The sequence below is a fragment of the Oncorhynchus keta genome, chromosome 33 (assembly GCF_023373465.1).
Source record: "Oncorhynchus keta strain PuntledgeMale-10-30-2019 chromosome 33, Oket_V2, whole genome shotgun sequence".
Lineage (NCBI taxonomy): Eukaryota > Metazoa > Chordata > Actinopteri > Salmoniformes > Salmonidae > Oncorhynchus > Oncorhynchus keta.
The window spans coordinates 13219671-13231790 of NC_068453.1; the positions used below are offsets into that span (position 1 = coordinate 13219671).

The 12120-nt window shown below is 47.1% G+C and overlaps 1 protein-coding gene across 2 annotated transcripts in view; it reads left to right on the plus strand.

Moving 5' to 3' along the window:
* The window catches only part of LOC118366246 (protein bicaudal D homolog 1-like), a 34977-nt gene extending 24702 nt beyond the window's left edge, over nucleotides 1-10275 (plus strand). Inside the window, exons 3-10 of one of the 2 annotated variants that reach the window (XM_052491942.1) lie at nucleotides 95-247; nucleotides 557-1033; nucleotides 2836-3849; nucleotides 4084-4278; nucleotides 4605-4756; nucleotides 5303-5513; nucleotides 9606-9681; nucleotides 10126-10275. In XM_052491942.1, coding sequence (XP_052347902.1) covers nucleotides 95-247; nucleotides 557-1033; nucleotides 2836-3849; nucleotides 4084-4278; nucleotides 4605-4756; nucleotides 5303-5513; nucleotides 9606-9653 — 2250 coding nt within the window. In that variant the 3' untranslated portion in view covers nucleotides 9654-9681; nucleotides 10126-10275. Of the gene's footprint in view, nucleotides 1-94; nucleotides 248-556; nucleotides 1034-2835; nucleotides 3850-4083; nucleotides 4279-4604; nucleotides 4757-5302; nucleotides 9208-9605; nucleotides 9682-10125 lie in introns of those variants that run through there. The other variant, XM_052491941.1, reaches the window with a different exon arrangement.
* Nucleotides 10276-12120: the final 1845 nt, after the last annotated feature.

The following is a 12120-nucleotide window of genomic DNA, read 5'->3' on the forward strand; positions in this document are numbered from 1 at the left end:
GTTGTTTTGTGAAAATAACCACATCTTGTGTATTTGACAGTAGCCAGGGTTGTGTGTGTTAACTAAACCCCTGGTGTTTGTGTCTGTCCTGTAGAGTAATGAGATGTTGGAGCTGCAGCGGAGCCGGATGAGAGAGGAGATCAGGGAATATAAGTTCAGAGAGGCGCGACTCCTACAGGACTACACTGAGCTGGAGGAGGAGAACATCACCCTGCAGAAACTAGTGTCCACTCTCAAACAGAATCAGGCGAGGGAACACACACACACGCATGCGGTTGCACACACACACACACACACACACACACACACACACACACACACACACACACACACACACACACACACACACACACACACACACACACACACACACACACACACACACACACACACACAATGTATCCCTATCCCTACCACCACATGATGCCTCTCCCTCTCTGCTTACCTCTTCCTCCCCTCCCCCTTTCCACTCCCTCCTTCCCACCCCCTTCCTCCCTCATACCCACCGCCTTCCTCCCTCCTACCCTCCCCCTTCCTCCCTTCTTCCCTTCCTCAGGTGGAGTACGAGGGGTTAAAGCATGAGATCAAGGTTCTGGAGGAGGAGACTGAGCTGCTGAACAGTCAGTTAGAAGACGCCTTACGTCTCAAAGACATCTCCGAGGCCCAGCTAGAGGAGGCCCTGGACTCCCTGAAGAGCGAGCGGGAGCAGAAGAAGCACCTCCGCAAGGAGCTGGTCCACCACCTCAGCCTGTGTGACGTCCAATACACGGGCAGCGCCCACCTCACTTTCACCTCAGCGCCACCTAGTGGCACGGCTACGCCTGTCTCCGCCCTGTCGCCCAGCTCAGAGGAGCCGGGCAGGTGTAACGGGCATCTACATGGAGGGTCAGGAACTGGGACGGGGACAGGGTCACTGCCCAGGGCCAATGGAGAGTGTCGGGGAGCGGGGAGGAAAGGAGAGGGGATGGTGTCAGATCTGTTCAGTGAGATGAACCTGACAGAGATACAGAAGCTCAAGCAGCAGCTGCTACAGGTGGGTGGAGAAGTACGGTTCACTCAGTTAGAATGAGTAGAGTGGAGTTTCGGGAGCCTCTGGAGTTTGGTGCTCAGATTTCTCAGTGTTATAAGCATGTAACAATGACAGGAGGATATCCGAACACTTTGGCAAACATAAACATACTCATTCAAACTCATTAATGTACACATAAACAATATTACAATATTACCGAAACTGTACAAATGAAAACGTCTATATCCCCACAGCAGCCCCATATTGTAGATGTGGGAATAAGTGTTGAATTATTCAGTGAGAGAGACTGCTGACATAACCTCACTGCATACAGCTCTCTATTCCTGCTCTCCCTCTCTCTCTCTATCGCTCCCTAACTCTTCTCAGTCTCTCCGTCTCTCTCTGTCTCTCTCGGCCTGTCCCTCCCTTTCTCTGCCTCTTTTAAGACTATAAATAATACAGTTTATCCCAGCAGTCAAATAAAGCACCAGTTAGAAGCACCAGTGAGAAGTTGTGGGAACAGCTGTTACTGAACCTCTGGCTGTTACATGGACTCTAATCTAAATGTCCGCCATTTTGTTTTATAGTGGGTGTCTTCTCTTCTGTAGTTTCCTCCAGCCCAGTGGGCCAGTGAGATGAAGATGCAGTAGGTTGTGTGTGGGGTTGATATGTGTCCAACCATTCACTGCAGTTCCGCAAGGTGAAACTGCATCTCCCCACACATTCCCTCAGCCTCGCTCCGATTGGCTGGACTGGAGGAAAGGCTTATTTATATCCTCACTGACACACTAGACTATCGATTCACCCCCAGTAGTGTGCAAGGTTTACTGTTTCCTCTGAAAGTGTGCAGGGTTTAGGCCCTGCTGAAATAAAACTGCATAGACCAGCACACATTTCAAGCTGGTCCATGCTGGTATTTGCTGGTCTATGTGGATTAGTGCTGGTCGGATGCTGGTCAAGCTGGTCAGACAAGAATGGTCTAGCTGGTCACGCTAGTCTGTCCAGCATGGTCTAAGCTGGGTATGCCGGTTTACTAGGATAGTAAACTAGCTGGTTTTGCTGGTGACCAGCCTTCGCTGTGTTTTGGACACATACCAGCTTATGCTGGTGATGTTGGTATGCAAGTGACCAAGCTGGTCCATGCAGGTCTACGATGGTCAAGCTGGCCTGACCATGCCCATCATTATTACACTTCCCAGCATGCTCTATTGCAGTAGATTTTTTGTATTGTTTGTTTCAATATCTCTTTTGTTTGTTGGGTTCTTGCATGCACATTGATTGATTGATTAATATTATGCTACACAAAGATAAATAACATACATTTTTCTAAACTAATACCATCTGTTAGTTGGACTTATTGCACCCATTACTGAAATGGCTGTTCCAGTTCTGAATACATGTTGTGGGTGAAGAAAAGTTACAATTATTGGGTGTCCCCACACTGGCTGGATTCCAATAGGAGTTAAGCATAACTTTGAAAGCAAGCATGTTGTGACTTGATGCTGGTTTTTGCTGGTGACCAGCTTATGCAGGTCACCGTGTCCAAAACACAGCAACGGCTGGTCACCAGCAAAAACACAACAAAGGCACCAAGAAATCAGAGTGAAGGCTGGTCACCAGCAAAACCGACACCTATGCTTGTCTGTACTGGTTTTTTCAGCAGCGGGGTTGCCTGAGGGATGAGGTGGACGGTGCTGAGTGTGCAGGGAAATTATGCAGCTTATTTAAGGTTATGGGGCTGGGGATGATAAAGAAAGCTACTAGTTTAACAATAGGCTGAAAATCACTGTGTGTGTGTTTGTGTGTGCATGTGTGCGTGTCCATAGGTGGAGCGAGAGAAAACAGCGCTGTTGATCAGCCTGCAAGAGTGTCAGACGCAGCTGCAGCATACACAGGGTGCCCTGAACGAGCAGCACGAAAGGGCCCAACGCCTCAGCGAGAGAGTCACCGCCCTCAGGCGCCTGCACCAGGAGGCCCAGCTCGCCCAGGAGACACACCTCAACCGAGAGGCCCTGATGGAGCAAGGAGAAGAGGAAGAGGAGGAGAAAGAGAAGGGATTAATACACAGCAGGGGCCAGGCATTCTGCCACCAGACCCCGGGTCTGGAGATCCTCCAGTGTAAATACAGGGTGGCTGTAACCGAGGTGGTCGAGCTAAAGGCTGAGCTGAAGTCTCTGAGAGAGAGGTACAACCAGTCTGTGGAGGGCGGGGTGGAGGAGAGGACCCGCGGAGAGGCCCAGCACAGATCACTGGAGCAGCAGGTGGGGAGGCTGGAGAGGAGCTGCCGGGAAGGTAGGGACAAGGTAGGGGGCCTGGAGACGGAGCTGAGAACAGCAAAGAACATGGCCAGCGAAAGCCAGGGGGCGCTCAATGCAGCACAGGACGAACTGGTCACCTTCAGCGAGGAGCTGGCTCAACTTTACCACCACGTCTGCCTCTGTAACAACGAGACGCCCAACCGGGTGATGCTAGACTACTACAGACACGGCAGAGGACTAAGGGGTATCAGTGCCTCGCTCAAGGGTGACGACACCCGCGTTCTACTCACGCCCCGCCTCGCCCGGCGGCTCGCAGCCGTTGCCGCAGCAACCTCATCGTCCACGGCGGAGTCTCGTAGCCCCTCGGAATCTCCATCCAAAGAGCGGTTGTCAGGAGAGGGAGGCCGGGACGGGGGGAGGGACAGGGACAGTCCTGTACCCCGCACCCCTCCTACAGGCTCCCCCAGCATCAGTGCCTCTTCCTCATCTTCATCATCATCATCGCCTGCGGTAGAGCCAGCTGGAGACCTGCGTAGGGAACCCATGAACATCTATAACCTCAACGCCATCATCAGAGAACAGGTGAATCATTTGAATAAACATACTTAAACGCCAATATAATTTCACACGCATATATCATTACATCTTTGTTTTCATTAGCAGTTGAAACCAGAATCAGTTTATCACAGTTTGTGTGCCGGGTGTCACCTTTAGCCTTTCAAGTGGTCCTCATGAAGCTAACAGACACAGATTTGAGTGTATATGACAACATCAGCTAATGTTTGCTAACAACCTCCCTTGATGAACATGCTGCAGGTGAGGCACCTCCAGAGGGCAGTGGACCGGTCACTCCAGCTGTCCAGACAGAGGGCTGCAGCCAGGGAACTGGCCCCACTGTTTGACAAGGACAAAGAGGCCTGTATGGAGGAGATACTGAAGCTCAAGTCCCTGCTCAGCACCAAGAGAGAACAGATAGCTACCCTCAGACTGGTGCTCAAAGCGAACAAACAGGTCAGACATGGACAGGGTGTCCACAATATGGATACCTATGGATGGTCATACGCTGTCTAATACTGCCTTGCAAGAATCTACTTTGAGGCTCGTCACGAGAAATCTCCGAAAGCTGTAGATGGTTCTCACACCAAGCTAGCAGGCTCCAGTAGCCATGGCGATATATAGAGTATATAGAGGCTGCCGTCACAGTCACACTAATGTCCTCACTTAGAAAACAATTTAAAATTCAAACTCCCTTGGGGGTAAAAATGTATTCAGACTTCAATGGGACTTTCTGTTTAAATAAAGGTGAAAGAAATGTCCCTGTTCCCTTGTTCTTGCAGACTGCAGAGAATGCCCTGGCCAACCTGAAGAGTAAGTATGAGAATGAGAAGCACATGGTGACAGACACCATGATGAAGCTGAGGAACGAACTGAAGGCCCTGAAGGAGGATGCTGCCACCTTCTCATCGCTCAGAGCCATGTTCGCAACCAGGTGACTATTTCCCTCCTCGCTCTATCCCTTCATCTCTCTTCTATTGACTTCTTGTTGTTCGCAACCAGGTGACTATTTCCCTCCTCGCTCTATCCCTTCATCTCTCTTTCTTCTATTGACTTCTTGTTGTTCGCTACCAGGTGACTATTTCCCTCCTCGCTCTATCCCTTCATCTCTCTTTCTTCTATTGACTTCTTGTTGTTCACTACCAGGTGACTATTTCCCTCCTCGCTCTATCCCTTCATCTCTCTTTCTTCTATTGACTTCTTGTTGATCGCTACCAGGTGACTATTTCCCTCCTCGCTCTATCCCTTCATCTCTCTTTCTTCTATTGACTTCTTGTTGTTCACTACCAGGAGAGAGACAAAGGACTAGTTCTACATCCTACCCTTACTATATCTCCTCCGCTCTCTCCATTCTTCTCTCTCTCTCTTCTCTACTTCTTCTTATCATGTTATTTTTTTCTGAACCCATCTCCACCTACGCTGTGTAACCAAAACTTTTGTTTTTTGCAAGCACCCAACCCCTCTCCTTGAAACTTCTCAGGTGTGACGAGTATGTGACTCAGCTGGATGAGATGCAGAGGCAGCTGGCTGCGGCGGAGGACGAGAAGAAGACGCTCAACTCCCTCCTGCGGATGGCCATCCAGCAGAAACTTGCCCTGACCCAGCGTCTGGAGGACCTAGCCTTCGACCAGGAGCAGTCGCACTGCACCCACAGCGGCAAGGTGGCCCGCATGAAGAGAAGCACCCCCAAAGTAAGTCCTGGTCCTCCCTCCAGCCCCACCACCGGCACTGGCGCCCCCTTAAGCCTGACCTCTGCTATTACAGATGCCACAGCCCTAGCTCTGAGCTCCCCTACGACACATCATAGACACCCCCTCAGCCCTTCCTCCACGGCCCCCTCAGGCCCCACAGTACCAGGCAGTCCCCCCTCCCTGGAGGCACCCTCCTCCTCCTGGACCCCCCCATCCACCCCCCACAGGCTGGCTCACTCCCAGTGGGCACTGGGTGTCCGGACGTTAGAGGTCGACTCCCACAGTTTCAGTCTCGACTCCCATAGTTTTAGTTTAGAACGTAGCAGTACTGGGCTCTCCAGGCATTACTCCTCAGACACACGGCCGTCTCCTGGCAGGGGTGCTCAGCCTGGCTCGGCCCCCTCCTCCCCCTACCGTTCTCCCATACTGGGGTCTCGCCGGTTGACATGGAGCTCCCCTCGAACTCGCCCCCTTACCAACCTGACGCGTACCTCAGCCCTTTATACCCCCTCTTCTTACACCCCTACTAGTTCCTATACCCCTTCTAGTTCCTACACCCCTTCCTCCCCTTATACCCCCTCCAGTTCCTATACCCCTTCATCTGCTCATTACTCTCCTTCATCATATATCCCATCCTCTTCATACACCCCCCACACTTCATATAGCCACACCAGCAGCTACAGTCCACTCTACCCTAGGTACTACGGTTCCCATCGGCCCCCTCACTGACACTAAACTACAGTTCCCATAAACCTCCTCACTGACAACACTACAAATCCAATGAGTCTCCTCTCTAAACAGAACTACAGATTCCATTGGCCCCTTCCCAGACACTAAACTACAATTCCCATCAACCTCCTCACTGACAATACTACAAATCCCATCCGCCTCTTTAATGATGCTAAACTACATTTCCCATCAGCCCCTGGGGGAGTGGGTGGGGCTCACAGAGAGGAGGACAGACTGGTTTTCTGTTTCTTGTGCCTAAGCCTCTGGTGTCGATGCAGCATCTGGATGAGGCTCTGTATCGGCGTGAATGTTCAGACTGACTTTCCTCAGGGATTTAACACAACATGGAGCACAAGTGGCCCTGCCTTCCTCTTATTCACAGACTGTTGATCGGTCTAAACTACAGGAGAGACAGAACACTTTTCAGACTATACATCAGTAGTTTTGGTCTTGCCCTTTAAATCAAATCACCATCCACACAAGCAAGTGAATATGAGTGCAGGACCTTACCGCTGTTTGGAAAGACAGATGAGAAGGACATTTAAAGGAATTTGTTCAAATGTTGGACTGAGGTCTCCACAGATCAACCACTTGACAGTGTTATTCTCTCTCTGTTTTTAATGAAAATCACACAGATACTGTAACCAAATGTCATTCAAAGCAAGTACTGGATAAGACAGGTCAATGATTATGGATTGTTTGCTATTTTTAATTGTTCAGTTATTACTCACAGCTTTGTAACACTGTCCTCACAATGTTATTGCAATCATCCTCACATCTGCTCTGTAAACCTGGCACATATTTAGAGTCTAGCACCACCCAATGGCAGTTTGTAATATCACTATATATATATTCAGGACTTAGACTGAAGACTTCCGTCAAGGTTCAATATCATATTAAACCTGTAACATAAATGACCTGGAATCAGCACACCATGATGAGCGAGATGGGTGATTCTGGGTATCATATCAGTAGGCGAGACAGACAGTGAGCCGTGGCTACGTAGCACCCCTAGTGCCTCGGAGGGTAACTCCAGAGGAACACATAGATGGATGAATGTAATTAATAGATAAACTCAGGAAGCTGACACACACACACACTTTTCAACTGGGGTTCGACAAGGACGTATTGTTAACCAGAATTATCATTACACTGTTATAGAAATATAGACACATTTGAATGACATTTAGGCCATGGGTTAGTTAGTGTAGAGCTACTGTATGATGCATAGATGGGATTCCACAGTTTCTGCACACATGATAGTGTGTCACCTGTGGATGTGTGTGCCTTAACAACTACAGCACCTGATCAGTGCAACGGCAATGACTGATCAGACATCATTTCTATCAGCTCACCGCTTTTCTTTAACAACCCTTCTTTTCATGCCAACAACAACAGTTTTCACATGTTTTTTTTGGCCCTATCCAATAGGTTAGAATGGACAATAACAAAGCCTTGCCAAATTATCAGCATAAGTGTCTGTAAGCAGTGCTCTTGATGAGGGATACACTGCTACTGGGTGTTGGCCAGTGAGTAGGCTTTGCCAACTTTGGCCCAATCCATGCACAGTTTGGTTTTGACGGGAAGAACTAAGGGGACGTGGCTGACGTGCAAACCGATATTTCATTTTTAAATTGGTTAAAACTAGGTTAAGGTTATGAGTTTGGTTAAGGTTAAGGTAAGGGTCAGTTATATATTTTGGCTAGTTGTGCTGTCAATGGGATGCTGGTCAGAAAAGTCTCCTTCGTCTCTCCCTGTTTTGACTCCCCTCTCTAGTATTGGCCCAGTCCGGTCTCCCCCTCCCCCACCAGTCCCAAGTTTGGAACCCAGAGTACCACAACAACTCTGTGTCTATACTCTAACAATCCCAGTCTCCATTGGTTCAAGTGATCTACATGTTGTTATAACAGGCAATATGGAGCAACAAAAAAAAAAACGCATTTGACAGGACTCCTCTTAGCTACTTTGTTGACAACGTTTGGTGAACATTTAAATTTTTTCCATAACAGAAATACTGACTATTCTTGCACTCATTTGTTGGGCTGATTGAGCTGGTTGAATGTTTTTTTTCTTCCAATAGTCATCTAATGGTGACTGTACAGAAACACAATGAACCCTGTAGAGTTGGCGTGGGAACCACCTCAGTGACCTTCACGTTTCTATACATGGAGTTAGTATTACTCTGTTTCATTCATCACTCTTCATCACGTTAGCAATTACTTGACATGAGTCTGTCCTTCACTCCAGTTTCTACATCTGCACCATCTACCTGGCTTGGCACAACACTGTACACCTGTTTCTTTGAGCAGAACACCTTTGTAGTTGTAGTATAGTGTGTGTTATAATATAGAACACCTCCATCATAGGGTAAATCAGCTGGATATAGATCTTTTCTGCAACAAGGAAATGAAAAGTGAAGGATTGTCAAAGATCAAATAGATGCCAGGGGTCGCTGTCTTAGCTTCTCAAGAAAGGAAACCAGTGTGACCTCCTCTCTGTGAAACCCTCCTCGTTCCGCCCGACTCGCACTCTCCAATACACACACACACACACACACACACACCAAACTCATTCCAATTTTCGGTCCGCTACATCAAAGTTCCATCCGTACATGCAAGAGGCTCTTAATCCTGTCAAATGCGTTGTTCCCCTTTCAGATGTATTTGTTTCCCACCAGATCTATTGGCCTGTGATTTCTCCCTCTATGTGAATACAGTGAATGCCATTTTCCTCCTCTGCTCTGTTTCAGGAGTCTTTCATAATGTGAAACATTGCCAATCCCTGTGCTAACGCCATATCCATTTTCAGGCAGACTGTTAATAGTTACCACTCATTGTCAGCCAGTTAGCTTTTGAGCACTATGCATGTGTATATAACACAGAGTATTGGAAAGCTGTATCCTGTGTACAGTGCTATGTTCATACTCTTCGTATATAATGTAAATATCATGTATAAATCACCTGTATTTTGTGTGTCGTCGTCTTTTCTGTTTTGAGTGGCCTTGAACATCTCTCTCATGTGTTCTCCTCTCATGGGTTAGGGAGGAATGCTTTATACAGCCTGCTCAGTTATTGCACAAGCACACGGGTTTATCATAGCATACTGTAAGCGTACATTCCGTGGAACAGTACAATATATCAAATACATGAGTTTTTAGGCATTTGAGAATATTTAAGAATAGGAACATTCTTGCAGAAATGTTGAATGTGCTTCTTGAAAATGCTGATATTGGGGTGATTTTCTTTGGTAAGTAGTCTGTATTTTTCCCTTCCTGGATATGATCATCTGTGATGTCCCCTACTCCCCATTCCTGTCACCTCTCTCCAGTACTGTCTCTCCATCTAATCTGTCAGTCTCTCATAGATCGTCAGAAGTCTGCTGCCACAGTGCCGCCAGTCTCCTCACAGCTAAGGTGGGAGAAGGCCTCCCAAGCCAGCAGGTAAACAAATTAGACCAGTACAGGCTAAAACTAGCCTGAATCCCAGTCTGTTTGTGCTATCATGCTAACTCCTCACTCATTATCATGCCACAATGAAACAATGAGTTGACAAGAGCACAAACAGATCTAGGACCAGGCTAAAACTTTACATGGGACTGAAACGTTGCATGTGTTTACAGTTTAAGTACATTTTCCCATGTAATTTTGCTTGTACAGTATAGCCAGGGTACAGCATCAGGAATTCAATCCTGTGTGTTTTGTGTGTGTGAGTTTTGTATGCCTTGACCTAACATGACCTACCATTGTAAATCACCACTGATACCTCCTTTTGTCTGTGAGTAATCGAGGTGATGTCTGAGATCTTTGTCAGGTACCGTGTATCTCCTGTTATCTCCTCTCCTCTTCCTCTTGTCTTCTGGTTGTCTCTGGTCATGCTCCTCCCAGACGTAGCATTGTGTCAGTTATCCAGGAGCACCGAGCTCACTGCCCGCTGAGCAGCTACCGCAGCGGCCCCCCACGAGTGCCTCTCCTTTGGCTCGCCCAGCCGCCTTGTCCCCCTGGTCCTCTATAACCCTGGAACTACTACACCCTGGCCTCCAACCCCATCACAGCACTCTGCAGGGCAGAGCCAGAGCAGTGCCTCTCGCTGTGGAAGAGAAGGACGACGCTCACAAAGACTTATAGGAGACTGTCTGACTGAGGATTTGTGGGAGAAAAGAGCGACATGCCGCCATCTTTGCTACCAAGCTAGCTATTAGTCATTGTTCATCATGTCTTTGTCTATGGTGTTTTGGGGGGTGTTGAAACATACTTTTATGTTACGATCAGTGATGATTATTTTGTTTGGGTTCAAGAGGTGGACAACTTGGGTTTTGCTGAATGTATAGCTCGCTGTACAATCATTAACGGTAAAGTTTGTCGCGAGCGCCAAGGTGGCAGTGGACAAAGCCATAACTGTGTATTTGAAATGCATGTTAAAAAAAAGTATTAGCTTTCACAGACACAGATTGTTTAAGTCATTTTCTTCTCTTTTCATCGATTGTCCCCACCTCTCACCAAGATCGTAGTGTTTTATATTCTATGGAATTGCTTTCAAACGCACTTTGCTCACGCACCCTACGGTATATGAATATGTTTCTATTGCACTTTTAATGTGTTTTACAGGATAAGAGATGTATACAAACATTGTAAAAGCTGACAGTGTGTGTACCATCATCGTCCTTCCTTGCTTCTACGGTATCTATGTTGAAGCATAATCTTCGTCCCAAATGACACCACATTCGCCAAAGTAGTGCACTACATAGGGCATAGGGTGCCATTCGGGACGTACTTTTCGTCCTTCCTCTCTCTGAAGGCCTCAATCAACCTGAATGTCAAGCACAAACTGACCAATGCATTCCAATACTAGTTGTGATCGACTGTTTACCCCCACTGGGTTAAATAATGATGTTGAAAGTAGATCTCTATCCAAGATTGCCTTTTGTTTTCTACATCCTGTGTATGGAAGTAACCATGCTGGATCGGCGTGTAGACAGCTTTCACTATAGAATAGTAGTACTAGTAGCACTGTAGTTGTAGTAATAGTAGAGGTAGTTGGCAGTTTATTCTGTACAGTATTCAACCATGATGCTATGTATCCTAACCTAGAAATACCAATTTGGAGCTTTTCTCAAACCACCACCCAGCAACTTTTAACCATCTATATCAAACGTCCACTCAGTCACAGCTCATAAGCGTGGCAAAATGGGATGAATTCACACACCTCGGCCTAGCTTTAGACAGAAGATTCTGTTTCTAAAGGATCTCTGACCAGAACTGGGGTTGCTAACTGCAGTTGGGTTTCAAAAACGTTGGGTTTTGACATGCTTTTGTGTTATTCTGGTGAATGCTGTCTGCTCCATTCCTTACTAGGCTTCTCAGACATCACGTGAAGCAGATGAAGGAGAAGGAAGGGGTTTTGTGTAAACCAGCCGGAGACTGTATTAACCCACGGAGCTAAAAACCCAACGCATTCGTTTGGGAGAGCAAACTTGCTTTGGAGCCCAATGGCTTTAAACCTATCAGATGGTTCAAATACCATTGAAGGTATACATAGGCCAACTGGACATACAGTAAGCTATGAAGAAAATTATTCATGTTACTAGCTACCTTTTTCTGGACCTGGAGTGTATAAGTACTCAGGGCACAACGATGAAACTCTGAATGTGTGTCCCATAATGAAGATGAACGGACTGGCTTGCACAATTTCAACACTACTCGACAACTCAATAAAAACCATTCAGACAGCAATATATAAATGTATGGTATCTTTCAAATCATTTTTATTGCATATTTAACCATGTAAAGCCTACATTTCAAAACACAATAAATCCCACCCTAATCTAATAGGGGACTGCTAAACACTTTCGCATATTTATTTTGAAACATTACCATCAACAC